Genomic DNA, 16,306 nt, shown 5'->3' with positions numbered 1-16,306 from the left:
AGTTTGTCATGTTAGAGCAATAAAGGTATGACTAATATTACACAGCATATAAGAATAAAAATAAAGAGAAAAGTACAGCCTTTTCTTTTAGGAAACTTTGTGATTCACAAAAAAAAAAAACCCTTCAAGTTTTCACAGCATGGATTCCACAAATTGTCCACTTTGATCAATAATAACCAGTAATAACATGATTATTAAACAGTCCTTTATCTAAAAGTATGTAGAATAACATGTTTTTTTTAAGAGATTATTTGACCATGTAATGGTCTCTATTCTTTTCCGTACATGGTGATTGCTTTTATAATGAGTTTATCATTTACACTCCCTCATATAAACATTCTGCACTGGTCTAGGGCTGGGCGATAAAACGATAATGATATGTATCACGGTAGACACTTGATAAATATCAATAAAAAATGTGTTCGATAAAACGTTCGATATTTTTTATCTTCGTCAGAAGAAAACAGGTTGCAAAAGCAAGTTTGGTTGTATTAACAAAGGCACTCACCCTCTGGTAACCTAGCAACTTAGGGAGTGACACGCTAACAGCCAATCATGTAACAGTATCAAGTTTGGTTGTGCCACAATGTTGTCTCGTGCTGGTCTGCTGGATTCTTCTTCAGTAACCGGTGACTGATAAGCAGAAAATGAGCCGCAGCGAGCGAGGAAATTGTAAACAAAAGAGGAAAAGTCAGCTCGCCAGTATGGCAGTTTTTTGGATATTATAAGTCTGACTGTAGTCAGACCAATATTGTCTACAAATTATGAAATAGCACTAAACCTGCACTAAATTGTCAGGTTTCTCTATGTTTATATTTAACACTTTGCACTATTTTATTACACTTTATTAAGCATTTCTTACATTTTCTTTCATTTTGCACCTTTAATGTTAAGAGATAATTGTTAAGTGTTCATTGTGACTTTAGACTTATGTTTACATTTAAATTATTTGAGTTTTCCTGGTTGTTGACATTTCTGTCTTAATAACTGAGGGGATTATGATCAGAGGAACGTTAAGTTTAAAATAAAAATGTTTAAATGTAATATATTTTTCTCCTGGACCTTATTTTAAAAGGGTCATTAAAAATCTCAGTAATTATTGATATCGACCGACATGAAACACTGATATTGTGATACAGTTTTCAGACATATCGCCCAGCCCTACACTGGTCTGCTTTGCAATAGATGATAAAGGTGTTTTTTTGTTTGTTTGTTTTTTACACATAATGATGCACACTTTTATTCAAAGTGACTTATTTTAGGAGAAAAAAATATTTGTTTCAAATTTGATTTCCCATTTCAAAACTATTTAGTAATAGCACATTTCTTCTGTATGATGCTGCTGTGTACTTTCCATTCTTCTAAACAAAATGTGTCAGCTCACCTTGGTATTTGAACAATCCATTTTCAGGAAGCAGTGATATAACAGGTTTTAAAGGTTAATAATAAATTGTCTCCTTTCCTTTCACTTTCACTTGATTTTCTAGTTTGTGGTTGTTGACTTTAGCTTGTTGATTTTTCCATGCACCTTCAGAGTTGGGAGTTTGATTCCTGCTCTATGAACATGTGGTCTTTGATTCTGTGCTCTGTGTGTATGAGAGTTTCTATGTTCTCCCTGTGCTCTATGTTTGCCTTCGTTGCCTCCAACTTGCTCAACAGGGATCATTTTTAGAGATATGTAGTAAATTCAATGTAAAATTTTATTCTGTTCCTATATTTTTGTAAAGCTGCTTGGAGACCTATGGATTGTTAAAAGCGCTATACTGATGAGATAAATTGAATTGATCAACCAGCCAGAGCCTTAATCACTTGAGCTACCATGTATAAATGTCACCATGTCACATGTCCCACTGACCAGTCACAAGTTTCATGTTGTAACTTCCGTTTCCTGTCTATTAATTTCTTAGAAATGTAAGCTTTTGTTGTTGTGTCTCACTTACAGTATAGCTTGCATGTGTCTACAATCCCTGACACTGTGTTACTACAATATGCAGTTATTAGTAAATTCTATTGAATTTCTTTAACATATTTGCCAATGTACTGTTGGCAAGGCAAATGCTGATTTTTTTTTTTTCACTTCTAACTGCGTTTAGCCGCACGTATATTGCATGGGCGTGGTTTTTACATACTTTTAATACTCCAAGAATTGGGAAATCTAGCATTGGAGAGCAATATAATAATTGCTTCACAAAACAAATACACGAACAGTTTCATAGTATGTATGAGAATAAAAGCTTAACATTTTAATAATCCTTTTAAAAAAGGGGTGCATAAGGTTAATGACTAAAACATTCAGATCCATTATAAAATAAACAGTTGCAAGTGATAGTTAATCAGATCAACTTGTGTAACGTCATATTAACCCAGGGTCCCAATAAAGGTCAAGAAATTTAACTGGAATAAAAAAATAAATAAATAAAAATCCTGTTTGAATTCACAATATCTGTCAATGTAATTGTGTTATAATACATTTTTTAATCAATTGTAAAATGGATATTTCAAATGGATAATATAAAATTATTTTATATATTTTACCTTTCTCAGAATAAAGGTAAATCAATTTTAATGTGGAATTTCAGTAATTCCCCTTGAAAATTATTATACTGATTCATTGATTGGATTATTTTATAATCCATTATAAAATGGAAAATTCACATTGTTCATTGATCAGATTGATTCATTTCAAATCACTTCAGGTTGATATCTATATTTATAATAAAGATCAAGCAAATGTACTGTGGAATTTTTTAAATAATTCCTTTTTAAAGTCATTAATAAAGTCAATCAATATAATTGTATAAATTTACTTAAAATTGATATTTAAAAATTTTATTTGATTCTGAATCTGATTTTGACATACTATATAATAAAGAATAATCAAGAATTATATAGTGGATCAAAGCAAATTATTATAATTTTATGATATACTGTATCACAGACATAGTGACTTCCAAAGTTCCACAGTAAAATCGATTGATCTTTCTATATTATTATTATTATTATTATTATTATTATTATTATTATTATTATTATTATTATTATTATTATTATATATGGTAATTTTGATTATATGATATTACATTCTGATGTGATAAGAGTTGTTTTGTTTGACAATTTGAATTTTCGGTATTCAAATTCGACTCCTGGCTGAATTATATCCAAAGATATAGTGACTTAAATTATTCCAGATTAAAATGGATGATCTGAGATTTTCACTTTATAATGAATTAAAATCATTTTAACAGATATAGTTACTTTAAAGAGGACAACGTTGCAATTGTATTGTAAATGTATCTTTATTTTTATTTGGCTTACATTCAGTGTTTTTTTAAACCTTTTCCCCATTTTTAAATGTAAAGGATTATTAGAACCTTTAGTCTGTATTCTCATAAATACTGTGAAATGTTGTGTATTTGTTTTGTTATGCAATTTCAGAAAGAGCAGCTTCCTTTTTGACATGCTTTGTTTTCTGCGTATTTACCCTGCCACGTGTGTTTGTGACTTCATGACTTGTTTTTGCCATTGTCTTGTTTTTATCCTTGTGTTGTTTACTAAGCCGTGTTCCTGTTTCTTGTGCGATTTTCGCTATTCTTGAAAAAGTTTGTTTCATTGTTTGATCCTGTGTTTTGACCTTTGTTCTGTTTCCATGCCAGTTTACTGATTACCAGCTCTCTGCATGTTTTAATATTTCGACCTGGCCTTGAGTTTTGGATTATTTGTGTTAGTGTTTATTAAAAACATCTACAGCTGCACTCGCATGTGCTCCATCACTCCTCTATCCTCTGCAGCATCAGACTCTCTCCCCTGATTCATAGTTTGACATTCAAATTTAGCTAAAAGATTATGTTACTTCCATGTTTATTAACTGTCTTTATTTCCAATTTTTTTCAGTTATTATTTTGTGTTTGTGTGTGTTTTTAATCTCAAACCTTGAAATAATGTTTTGCATTAATCAAATGCTAATAATAGTCAACTATTATTGTAATTGATTTTACTTCCATTTTTTCTTTTGTTTATCAGTACAGTATTCACTCATGAGGATGAAGAAGATGGTGATCAAATTTGACAAAAAGACACACCTACACATTACATTTACTCAGTGTCTTTGTTTATTGGTAAGTGAGTAGTCATAATGCACTGGGACTTGTTTTGTACTTGTTCTTCTACTTAAAGTAGAGTTTTTTAGTCAGCATGGAGGTGAAACAGGGCATCTGTTTTTTTTTCTCTTCTCCACCTTCTGGGTACATGTCACGTTGGGAAACCTTCAGGTTGACCATCGTCAAGAGCTCAGTGATCTCCAGGGTTGAGCCATGCTTTTGCAGTGTTTCACATAAGTCCTGAATACAGTATGATCCTGATTCCTTATTGCGAATGGAATAGAATCCTATTAAAGGAGGCATAATAATCAGTGTATAAATAGATTCAGCCAAGGAACCTAATAACCTCTATTAGCTTCTAGTAACCTTAATTTAACCAGGATTAAAACTCATTAAGGTAAAATCACTTTTACATCAGTGACCTGTTCAAGAAGGTAGCAAAATACAAACAACAATCAACATATTAAAAATATATAAGGAAATATATATCTTCCTTTTTAAAGAAGACTGTTATTTTTGTTTTTATCCGATATAATTGATGACAAATAATTAGGTACCAAGCCATATATTGATTAATAAATAAAATGGTATCAGTATACATTTGGCTTGTTTTGGGGCATATTATTAGTTATTCCTAAAAATTAAATCCTCTACTAATTTTTTTAACGCTTGAAAGAAAGTGGGCTTAGTCCTGCAAGTCAGTTAATACCTTTGTCATCTTTACATAAGAGTTTTAAATGGAAATTTACCATCAAGGAACCTTTAACCCGATGTCATTACATAAGCTTGATATAGTAAAGAAAATTTATAGGAGTTTTATAGTTTTCATTTCTTTTATACTCACCCATTGCTGAAGAGTAACACATGAGGAAATCTGCCCCTGCTGGGATGGTGTAGATGTTAGCTGCTTCCTCCACCTCATTATCATCCTCATCATCAGAAAACTCTCCTGCCATGCCAGTCACAGGAGTCTCATACCTTTTACCAGCACATGCCTTCATTTTCAGAGATTTATAACAATATTACAGCATCTTTGTCTGTGTAGTTTGTTATATACGTATATGTTTCCTTCATGTGGAATAAAATGCCAATGTGATTGATCGGTTTTCTTTACTGTATTAAAGTAGTGTTAAACTACATTAGAGTCACCTGGAAGATGAAGATCTTGGGCTTCCCTACAAGACTTTTGCACTGATCTCCTCTGAAGAGATCAGTTATTTCCTTGATCTTGATCATATCATCATGGGCAGAAATTTGCCCTTCTTCCCCATGAGTCAGGAAAATGCAGACAAAGCAGTCGGCATCTGTGTGGTCCATCTCAGCAGCTGTGGTTAAATATTAATATTTAGGTTGAAGGCTGACAATTTTACAGTGAACAAATTGTTAAACATGTTAAAGTTACATGGTCGTACCTTTATGTAACTCTTGTAGCACGTTCTTCTTATGTTTGTCATTGTAAACGTTAACATTAAATCCTAAGTCCAGAAAACTAGAAAAAAGTTGTAAGGAATGGGACTGATAAAGTCGGTTAATGAATAATTAAATAATTTAATGAATAAACAGCAATGTATTGCTGTATTGCTGTACTCTGACAAGAATAAAGCAGTTACAGTAAGAGACATCGAGCTGCCTTTGGTAAATATACAACAGTGAATACTCAGAATGTTCTTTTGTTCATAGGTTCAGTAGGTTGTTTTAGTAAAAATATTATTGGAATTTTAGGGGAGACTTCCAGGTGTCCTGTAAATATATATAAATATATATATGTATATATATATATATATGGATGGATAGATAGATAGATAGATATTGTTTTTATTTACCTTCTTTTGAGGTTGTCTCTGTCTTTATCTGTGCCATAACGTGTATTTGAATTACTTTGAAAGTTTTTCTGGTTGAAGATTAGTGCATTGCCTCGCCTCTTGTGGTCCATCTTGTACTCCATGGGTGAATCAGCTTTACTGGCAAATAAAATCATATAATATACTTATTAAATACAAGACTACATATACAGAATACATATACAAAAGTATGTGGACAACGGAGCACTTGATGTGATTCTTGAACATCCTATTCCAAAACCACATTAATATGAAGTGCCGGACCTCTAATCTTAGCAAACCCTACCTTGTTTGTATGGAGATTACTTTATACACAGGCATTGTCATGCCGGAACAGTATGAGGACATTCACATATGTATTCATCGACTTGTCTAACGAGATCTACAACCCAACATTATGCCGCATCAAATTAGGTTGTAGATCTTGTTAGACAAGACTGCTAAAAATATGTGAACATCTGATCGGGCTTCAAGAAAATTGTAGCTACTTATTTAACTAGATGGAACAAATCAAGTAAAGGACAAAGTTTGATGTTGTTTTTTTTCTATTAAAATAAATGTGATAAAAAAAACATCACAGGTATTAATTAAATTTCAGCATAAATAAACACGAGATACTCTTGTCAACACAACAGCCTGCTGTATTAGCTTACTTATACTGTACTTGTTTTAAATATTGTATATGGATATTATATCAACACAAACACGATAGGATTCATACTGTTGTTAGAGAGAATATTATACAAAATATTGTATAATATTCAAACAAAATATATAGTCAATCATTTTACCGTTTTCTTTTTGCACATGGCCGAGACATTCTGTTTCTTCAGGTCCTTTACACACAGGATAAGGAAATAAATTTCAGATTTAAACAAATGCAAACCTGTTGCTGGAAATGGCGTTCATACTACACTTACTGTAGCTGCTCTTTATTATAGCAGGACACTTTTAAAACAAGTCAGTTTAAAGCTTTACAGGAATATAAAAATTCTGAATTTAAACAACAAAATCTCACTGAGATGATATGATTAAGATAAGACTAAGACAAAAAAGAATAAAAGGCATGGAAACTTACCTGTAACCTGTCACTAAGCAAGTGTGTGACTTTTCTCGGTCCGGCCAAAACATTTTAGCACCACCTCCTGAAAGCACGTTATTGTATGAGGGTCACATGCATGATGACCTACAAACCTTCCTAACATGCTATAATGCATTTATAAGATATTATACCTATTGTTATCATTATGTATGAACATATGAAATGTGATTATATCTTAAGAATGCAGTAAAACACATTACGAATGAATTCATAAGCCATTCTTTTTTTTTTGCTAGAAGAACGTTATAATGTTGTGAAATGCATTATAACATTATTATGTTATTCATTTCAAGGTATTAACACATTAATCAAGTTTATATTGCTCACAAAGAATTACGTGCAAAGTATAATTAATTATACATATTAATATTACTACATTATTGCAATTATGAATGAAAAATAAAGAGAAAGGAATATAGATTATCAATTATGTAAAAAAAAACTGAAAGGAATTACAGCAGACTAAGTAAAGAACAATAGTGAAATCTGGTTAATGTCAAAGTTAATGTCATTAATGATGTGACTTTTACTACCAAAGTTACACCAAAGTCTTTCAAAATCCAGAGAGAAAGAAACTTCCTGTAATTTCACTATTGTTCAATCTGGTTAATGTCAAATTACAGGAAGTTTCTTTCTCTCTGGATTTTGAAAGACTTTGGTGTAACTTTGGTAGTAAATCATTATTGATGTGACTTTTACTGTAATTAATAATTGTATTCTTCTACCTATTAAGATCTCATGACTATGTATCTGTTGTTTTGTGTGTGTGTGTTTGTGTGTGTGTGTGTGTGTGTGTGTGTGTGTGTGTGTGTGTGTGTGTGTGTGTGTGTGTGTGTGGGTGTGTCTATGTGTGTGTTGTCAAAGACCTTTGCACTATGAAAGTGAAAATTAAATTAACTGCTATAATAAACACAATATGTAATACTTCAGTGCTTTAACTTCAGTGACTTTCTCTAAATGCTTTTTATTCAAATGTTAAAAAATGTTCATGCTGTAGTCAGATAGTACTTTAAATAAAAGGTCAGTGCTTTATTAGCTTTGTTAATAAGACATCTATTTATTTATTTATTTATTTATTTATTTATTTATTTATTTATTTTGTATTTGTACCTCACTTTTACTGTTGCATTCACAGATCTCATGAAGATACATTCATCCATTGTCCTTTTAGTAACAGCTTTATTATGGTCAGGGTCACCATGAATCCTTAAAGTTTCTTGGGAACAGCAGAAAATTCAACCCAGATGAAGCACTAATTCATCACAGGGCACAATGTGCACAATGCTCATCCATAACTATAGGCATGTTATAGTAGCCAATATCACTGAATGGTATGTTTTAGTGCAGTGAAAGAAAATCCGATAAGCTTGAGAACACACACAAACACAACAACAATAACCCCAGCTCAAGATCAAACCAGAAATCCAACAAAACCACGATATTCCTTGCAAAATATTACAAAGCAATAAATGATAAAAGTAGAGTTCTGAACAATACCAATGCACTGTAGTAATGGTGAAGGCACTGGATCTGGCTGTTACTGGTTACTATTTATTGCACCTAAAATAGAGCTTTTTAGTCAGCATGGAGGTGAAGCAGGGCATCTGTTTTTTTGGCATTTTTCCAAATCCCAGGTTAGCATCACGTCGGGAAACCTTCAGGTTGACCAGTGTTAGGAGCTCGGTAAACTCCAACGTTGAGCCATGCTGTTTCAGGGTTTCACATAAGTCCTGAATGTAGAATGTTCCAGACGTGGTATCACGAAAGGAATAGAATCCTACTCAGAAAAAAAAATTAAAATCAGTGATTTATTTTAAATACGATCAGCCACTGAATCTATATGACCAATAAGTTATAAACAGGGTTATGTATCTAAATAAAGTGAGCTAGATAGACTTTATGTGCAACTGTGCTGAATTGTATCTACACAGAGCGTTCATAACACATTGGATAAGCAATAAAAATATTTCATATGTACGTTTAGCTCTGACTCTCTGATAAGAGCCAGAATTTCAATCACTCTTTTGTTCTATACTAACCCTCTGCTACAGAGTAACACATGAGGAAATCCGCCCCTGCTGGTATGGTGTAGGTATATGGTAAGTCCTCTTCTGTATCATCAGAAGACCCTCCTACCATGCCAGTCACAGCATCTTCATATTTCTCACCAGCACATGCCTACATTCACAAAAACACAAATTGTTTGTTTTTATGGATATTTGTTTGGAATTATATGATTAGAGAGCATTCAATCATATGCATAACCAAATTATAACATATGTAGCATTTCCTGCATATGTAATGAAATGAATGCTGGTACATTTAATACAGTATTGTAAAATATTAAAGGAAAAGTAGTCACTTGGAAAATGAAGATCTTGGGCTTCCCTACAAGGCTCTTGCATTGATCTCCTCTGAAGGGATCTGTTATTTCCTTGATGTTGATCATATCGTCAGAGGCAGAAATTTGCCCTTCTTTACCATGAGTCAGGAAAACGCAAACAAAGCAGTCGGCATCCGTGTGGTCCATTTCGGAAGCTATGTATAAGCAAAAGTTAATAATGTTGATCCTACAGAATTTATAGCAAATAAATCAGCTCTCTGAACCATGTTGAAGTTCAAGAGCATTGTACCTTTAAGTATTTCCTCGAACACCTCGGTCTTATTTTTGTTATCATGTATGTTCACTTCAAATCCTAAGGCTTGAAATCTGAAATATAAGTAACAAAATGTTCACAATTTATTTTCTATCTTATTTTTGCAACTGTAGTTTTAGGTAATTTAATCTTTAAAGGCTGGATTCATAATTATAAATATTCATTAGAAAAAAAAAGTGTTTTTGTGCCCTGTGATAGAATTTACCAGAACCTTACAAAACTAAACGTCTAAAATGTTTATTTATCCAGGGAAAAACAGATATCTAGTATCGTATTGCATTCAGTGTTTGTGTGTGTGTACCTTTGTTTCAGGTTGTCTCTGTCTATCTTTGTTCCACGGCGTTTCGGAATAAATTTAAAATGTTCATGGTTGAAGATTAGTGCCAAGCCTCGCCTCTTGTGGTTCATCTCGTACTCCATTGTTGGATCAGTTTTACTGGCAATCAAAAGCATATACAAGTCTGATGCAGTATCAGATTTCAAAGGTGATTTAATTCTTTATTTGACCATAAGGGATAATGTCAGTGAAAATATAATATTTACAGACGTCAGGTTTAATGTGAAAAATACATTACGGTGGGCAAAACTGTAAGCAGTAGCAGCTGTAATTATTCAAGTTTAAATCAGATACACAGGCTTTCCATCGAGGGTCAAAGTTCCTTAAATTGAAAGGAATTCAATAAAAACTGCAATTCCATTCACCACTATACAGATTTGTGACAATATGAGTGGCTTCCAATGCTGTATCAACACTGTTCACTCAAATATGATAACATTTGAGCAACTTTTTGAGAGTATATTACATTAAAAAAATCTTTAGATACTGTAGAGAGGCACAATTTAAGAGGAACATTATACATTATCCTTGGCAATATTGTGTCCCACACATTCACAGGGCATTACAAATACTGAGTAAATTTTCTGTAGTTTTACCTTTTTCTTTGTCCACCAGCTTCTGACATTTTCAATCTTCTGGCTCAATAAACCAAAGAAAGAGGCAGTTAAATGACTTGGAAGTTAAAAGCAGGGCTGTCAAGTGTCACGCATTGAGAGTGACAGTCACGCATTTGGGTCTTTTCTCACGCTCTCCCGCCACACATTGTATTTCTCACGCAGAAAAGCTTTTTAACATATATTTGAAATGCCGAAAAAAATATATCTGTTCGCACCGCTGTCTCTATGGAACCGGGCAGGAATCAAGCACGTCTCAGTTCATAATCGAGCTTATTACTGACACTTATCAGCCAATCAAAAAAGAGGCTACACAATAGCCAATCAGAAAATAGCACAATCTGGGTAAGATTTAATGCAACAACCAATGAAATTTAGATGTCACGCTTGCCTGTCTTCAAAACTTGAGAGCGGTGTAAATGTTTGAGCTGGATTATCTGGTCAGACTCTACTTACTTTAGCTACAGCACAAGAAACCTCACCTGAAGCCTGTAGGAAACTAAATGAATGGTGAGGACGAGCTCAGGTACAGTATATAGAGAATGCAATGTTTATATAACAGCAAAAACTTTTTATAACAGGTGTAGAACAAATTTACTCTAGCCATAGCACCACCTACTGGATAGAGAGAGAGAGAGAGAGAGAGAGAGAGAGAGAGAGAGAGAGAGAGAGAGAGAGAGAGAGAGAGAGAGAGAGTCTCTTCTTTACATGTGCACATGTCTAACCTGGTGATATTTTCTTTCTATTTTTTAAGTCCCATTAATCCCCAATTACTCACCAAATGCTAACAACTCACCAATCCCAATCTGAGAGAAGTCATTAGGAATAATTTAGCCAACAACCACACTGACACAGGATCCAGACAAAGCAGTTATATGCCACTTCCTTATATAAAAAATCTGTATCTAAGTGGAATTTTTCAAATATCCAATATGTTTATAATATAAAAAATAAAATATGTTAATTTGCTAAATTTAGTAATTATATTAAAGATGCATTTATTCTTTCTGCATGTAACATATTTCATTTTGTGAGACAGATAGACTTTAGACTTTGTGGGAATAAATGAAGATCACATGGATTTTGTTTTGTGTGAATGGAATGAATGAGTGCCACAAACAGATCCACGAGTGAGATGGATGGTCAGCATTTCTTTTGTAATCCAAGATGATCCAAGAAATATGTAAAAAATAAATTGTCACCACATCAAAGTTTACTTTGTTAAAATATTTTTTCTAATCTATAGAAAATGTATAAAGTCTGCAGTTCTAATCCCTGTGTATGAGCTGTTATTATAGAAATAGTAATAAAAAATAAACTAGGGTGGTAATGTTAACCCTCCGGTTTCCTCCCCCGGTGTTGATTGGCATCTCTGGAAAATTGTGTGAGTGAATGAGAGTGTGTGTGTGCGCCCTGTGATGGGTTGGCACTCCGTCCAGGGTGTATCCTGCCTTGATGCCCGATGACGCCTGAGATAGGCACGGGCTCCCCGTGACCGGAGGTAGTTTGGATAAGCGGTAGAAAATGAGTGAGAGTGAGAGAATTACTGAGAAAAGCTGGCACAGACTGTCAGCTGTTCTGTTTTACAGATATAGTGCATACTGTACCTCTAACCAATCAGATTGTGCCAGTGGAATAATATGTTTTATTTGATGTAAACATTTTTCATTATTGTGGCTGAATTATTATTTAATTTGTTCATAAAACATGTTCCATAACGAGACATGTCTTCTTTTTTCAAATCTGCTGGCATGTTTTGTGTTTGTCTGAGGTTTTTTTGTTTATCCAGTAGGCTGAAATGTCACAAGTTACACAAAATCTGTTTTATCACTTATATTCCAATATGTGTTTGAAATTGACTTGGGATCTCATGTGATCTGGTTGCACTGGTCCATAAACCACCTCTGGTAACTAATATCCACTGATTACTGGGAACACGTAACAAGACCTGCTGTTTTGAAGATGCTCTGACTTATCTGTCTAGCCATCAGCATTTGACCCTTATAGTCACTTAAATGACCCTTATAGTCACTTAAAGCTACCTTAAGCTTGCCCATTATTAAGCTCTGCTTCCAACAAATCAGACTGCGCCACTTAATATATTCCACCTTTTGAGGTGCAATAATATTCTTTTGGTGACAATGAAGTCTCATTATTGTAGGCAAATTTGCCCTTCTTCCCCATGAGTCAGGAAAATGCAAACAAAGCAGTCGGCATCTGTGTGGTCCATCTCAGCAGCTGTGGTTAAATATTAATAATTAGGTTGAAGGCTGGCAATTCTACAGTGAACAAATTGTTAAGAAACATGTTAAAGTTAAATGCTCGCTTTATGTAGTTCATTAAATCCTAAGTCCTGAAAACATGATTGTCATTTTTTTGTTGTTAAATTTTTTTTATGGGTTGATGGGTGCAGCCTGGACAGTCAAGGGACTACAGGACAGTTTATGTATGCAGAGAAATCAGATAAAGCAGTTACAGTGAGAGACCCAGCTTGCTGTCTGTGGTAAATATACAAAAGTGATTAGTCAGAATGTTCTTTTGTTTATAGGGTTGTCATGACTACATAAAATTAGCTGCTACTGAGCCTTACATTAAGGTTCAGTAGGTTGTTTTAGTAAAAATATTGATGGAATTTTAGGGGAGACTTCCAGGTGTCCTGTAAATACATAAATATATTAATGGCTGGATAGATATATATTGCTTTTATTCACCTTATTTTGAGGTTGTCTCTGTCTTTATCTGTGCCATGACATGTACTTGCATTGCCTCGCCTCTTGTGGTCCATCTTGTTCTAAATGGGTGAATCAGCTTTACTGGCAAACATAATCACATGATATACTTTTTAAATACAAGACTACAGATACAGTACAGAATACATACAAGTGTATGTGGACAACTGATCACTTGATGTGATTCTTGAACATCCCATTCCAAAACCACATAGCGGCATACTCAGATGGGGACGAGCTAAGCTAACCGCAACAGGGAAAAATATTTAACTCAATAACAAACTGGTGAGTAAGACAAGACTCGTAACAGACAATTCTACCAGAATTCCCCCAATAATCCGGAAAAGATTGTCCAAGCAGAAGTCCTGACAGTGAAACAACAGTCTAATATCATGCAGAAAAATTTTTTTTTGAAAAAAGTGAAAACCTCTAGATTTAGAGGTTGAAGAATTACTGAAGAAATAGAAACAATCCTTCCAGTATTACACATAGTATTACACACAAACATGCACAGACACACACAACCCACACACAACTACTTTAAAATAGATGATGAATCATTTTACCGTTTTCTTTTTGCACACGGCCGGGACATTCTATTTCTTCAGGTCCTTCACACACAGGATAAGGAAATAAATGTCAGATTTAAACAAATGCAAACCTGTTGCCAGAAATGGCGTTCATACTACACTTACTGTAGCTGCTCGTTATTATAGCTTTTAAAACAAGTCGGTTTTAAGCTTTACAGGAAAACAAAAATTTTATCAGACTTTAAACAAAAAAATCTCCCTGAGATGATATGATTAAGATAAGACTAAACAAAAAAATAATAAAAAGCATGGAAACTTACTTGTAACCTGTCACTAAACAAGTGTGTGACTTTTCTCAGTCCGGACAAAATATTTTAGCACCACCTCCTGAGTGCCCTTTTCTGAAAGATTTTAGCACCACCTCCTGAAATCTTTTTTATATGGTCTCATGCATGATGACCTAACATGCTGTAATGCAGTTATAAAATAATTTACATATTGTTTTAGAGTAACTTCTATAATGTTGTGAAATACATTATAACATTATTATGTTATTCATTTCAAGGTATTAACACATTAATCAAGTTCATATTGCTCACAAAGAATTATGTGCAAAGTATAATTAATTATACATATTAGTATTATTGCAATTATGAATGAAAAATAAAGAGAAAGGAATATAAATATGTAAAAAAAACAAAGACATTTCGTCAGATTTCGTCAGAAATTTCGTCAAATAAGTAAAGAACAATAGTGAAATCTTGAAAATATCAAATTACAGGAAGTGTCTTTTTTATTTCAATTTGAATTTTGAATGTCTTTGGTGTAATTTTGGTAGTAAATCATTAATGATGTGACTTTTACTGTCATAATAATTGTATTCTTCTAACTATTAATATCTCATGACTGTATATCTGTTGTCTGGTGTGTGTGTGTGTGTGTGTGTGTGTGTGTGTGTGTGTGTGTGTGTGTGTGTGTGTGTGTGTGTGTGTGTGTGTGTGTGTGTGTGTAAGTAATACTTCATTGCTTAACCAGTGACTTCCTCTAAATGCCTGTTATACAAATTAGCAATAAGGAAATAAATTTCCATGCTGTAATCAGAAAGTACTGTAATTAAATTAAAGGTCATTGCTTTATTCATTTTCTACTGCTTATCCAAAACTTCTCGGGTCACAGGGAGCCTGTGCCTATCTCAGGTGTCATCGGGCATCAAGGCAGGATACCCCCTTGGCGGAGTGCCAACCCATCGCAGGGCACACACACACTAATTCACTACGGACATATTTCCAGAGATGCCACTCAACCTACCATGCATGTCTTTGGACCGGCAACATGCAAACTTCACACACACAAGACGAAGGCAGGAATCGAACCCCCAACCCTGGAGGTGTGAGGCGAATGTGCTAAGCACTATGCCACCGTGCCCCCATGATTATGTTGCTTTGTGGAAGCCAACATTTTGTTTTCCTATTTAAGCTTAGACAAAAATTGATCAAGAGTAACTCCTCCTAGGGCTTTCGAGCCACATGCACCAAATTCGGATATGTTGTAGACGCCGGTCTGAAGTTTGTTGCTATTACTTTGATCTAAGTGATCTGAGTACCGGTACTCCTGGTACCGTGTCTCAAAGTGGCCTTTTTTCCCATAGACTCCCATTATAAACTTTGGAGGTTTATAACTCGGCAAGATTTCAAACTAAATACACCAAACTCAGCCAGCTCCTTTAGGGTCATACTCTGAACAAAGTTTTAAATTGGTGTACCATGGACATGTGACATATCAAAACACTCAGAACAATGTGGGGACCTTCCTCGATTGTATTCTGATGACGTCACGTGACGTCACATGATGTCACGTGAAAATAAAAAAATTGCAAAACGTGGGCATGTGATATATCAAAACACTCAGCACAATGAGGGGAACTGCCTCACGTCACGTGAAAACCAAAAATTAGCACAACATGGACAAGTGACATATCAAAACAATCAGCCCAATGTGGGGAACTTCCTCAAGAGTATTTGGATGATGTCACATGCTTGTCTCCACTTACCTCCACATGTTTTGGCAACCTTGCCTCCAAAAAGTCCACTTGCCTCCAAAAAGCACCATCCGTTGCGAATACTTGCATTGTCAAAGAAAACATCAAAGTTTGTTGCAACGAACTTTACAAATCTAGTTGCTTTATTAGCTTTGTTAATAAGACATCTATATTTTTTTGTATTTGTACAACAATTTTACTGTTGCGTTCACAGATCTCATGAAGATATATTCATTCATTGTCCTTTTTAGTAACTGCTTTATTATGGTCAGGGTCACCGTGAATCCTTAAAGTTTCCTGGGAACAGCAGAAAATTCACCCCAGATGAAGCACTAATTCATCACAGGGCACAATGTGCACA

General features: G+C 34.1%; 2 protein-coding genes across 11 annotated transcripts; both read right to left on the bottom strand.

Annotated features, from left to right (window-relative positions):
* Window positions 1–4,086: 4,086 nt before the first annotated feature.
* Window positions 4,087–8,290, bottom strand: LOC113642426 (caspase-6-like). 2 transcript variants are annotated; one of them, XM_047812939.1, is made up of 7 exons: window positions 8,156–8,290; window positions 7,017–7,083; window positions 5,921–6,058; window positions 5,510–5,586; window positions 5,247–5,422; window positions 4,942–5,092; window positions 4,087–4,384 (listed from the first exon to the last, which is right to left on the bottom strand). In XM_047812939.1, exons 1-7 carry the CDS (start codon window positions 8,190–8,192, stop codon window positions 4,164–4,166), a joined length of 867 nt encoding a protein of 288 aa, XP_047668895.1. In that variant the 5' UTR covers window positions 8,193–8,290; the 3' UTR covers window positions 4,087–4,163. The 2 variants fall into 2 exon arrangements, with proteins under 2 accessions (XP_047668895.1, XP_047668896.1); XM_047812940.1 differs by having other exon boundaries at window positions 4,942–5,046.
* On the bottom strand, window positions 8,203–14,318 carry LOC113642424 (caspase-6-like). 9 transcript variants are annotated; one of them, XR_007140481.1, is made up of 10 exons: window positions 14,228–14,318; window positions 13,944–13,988; window positions 13,360–13,461; window positions 10,631–10,669; window positions 9,999–10,133; window positions 9,674–9,750; window positions 9,403–9,578; window positions 9,080–9,218; window positions 8,538–8,817; window positions 8,203–8,256 (listed from the first exon to the last, which is right to left on the bottom strand). XR_007140481.1 is itself a non-coding variant. In XM_027145899.2 (9 exons), the coding sequence occupies exons 3-9, from the start codon at window positions 13,431–13,433 to the stop codon at window positions 8,588–8,590; spliced, it is 870 nt and encodes a 289-aa protein (XP_027001700.1). In that variant the 5' UTR covers window positions 13,434–13,461; window positions 13,944–13,988; window positions 14,228–14,318; the 3' UTR covers window positions 8,203–8,587. The 9 variants fall into 9 exon arrangements, 8 of the variants coding, with proteins under 8 accessions (XP_027001700.1, XP_027001701.1, XP_027001703.1 ...); XM_027145899.2 differs by having other exon boundaries at window positions 8,203–8,817; XM_027145900.2 differs by having other exon boundaries at window positions 8,203–8,817; window positions 13,360–13,439; window positions 14,228–14,314.
* Between the last annotated feature and the right edge of the window lie 1,988 nt (window positions 14,319–16,306).

The sequence above is a fragment of the Tachysurus fulvidraco genome, chromosome 4, assembly GCF_022655615.1.
Source record: "Tachysurus fulvidraco isolate hzauxx_2018 chromosome 4, HZAU_PFXX_2.0, whole genome shotgun sequence".
NCBI classification, from domain to species: Eukaryota; Metazoa; Chordata; class Actinopteri; order Siluriformes; family Bagridae; genus Tachysurus; species Tachysurus fulvidraco.
This window is presented reverse-complemented; position numbering and strand designations above follow the sequence as displayed.

What these genes read in the sequence shown, in the direction of transcription:
- LOC113642426 (XM_047812939.1), bottom strand. Translation starts at nt 8,192, where the DNA reads ATGTATCTTCATGAGATCTGTGAATGCAACAGTAAAA. An exon ending in CTGTGAATGCAACAGTAAAA is followed by an intron (nt 7,084 to 8,155) that starts GTGAGGTACAAA and finishes ACGTGCTTTCAG; the next exon opens with GAGGTGGTGCTAAAATGTTT. An exon ending in GTGTTACTCTTCAGCAATGG is followed by an intron (nt 4,385 to 4,941) that starts GTGAGTATAAAA and finishes CTCCTTTAATAG; the next exon opens with GATTCTATTCCATTCGCAAT.
- LOC113642424 (XM_027145899.2), bottom strand. Translation starts at nt 13,433, where the DNA reads ATGGACCACAAGAGGCGAGGCAATGCAAGTACATGTCATGGCACAGAT. An exon ending in AGAGACAACCTCAAAATAAG is followed by an intron (nt 10,670 to 13,359) that starts GTGAATAAAAGC and finishes TTATTGAGCCAG; the next exon opens with AAGATTGAAAATGTCAGAAG. An exon ending in GTGTTACTCTGTAGCAGAGG is followed by an intron (nt 8,818 to 9,079) that starts GTTAGTATAGAA and finishes TTTTCTGAGTAG; the next exon opens with GATTCTATTCCTTTCGTGAT.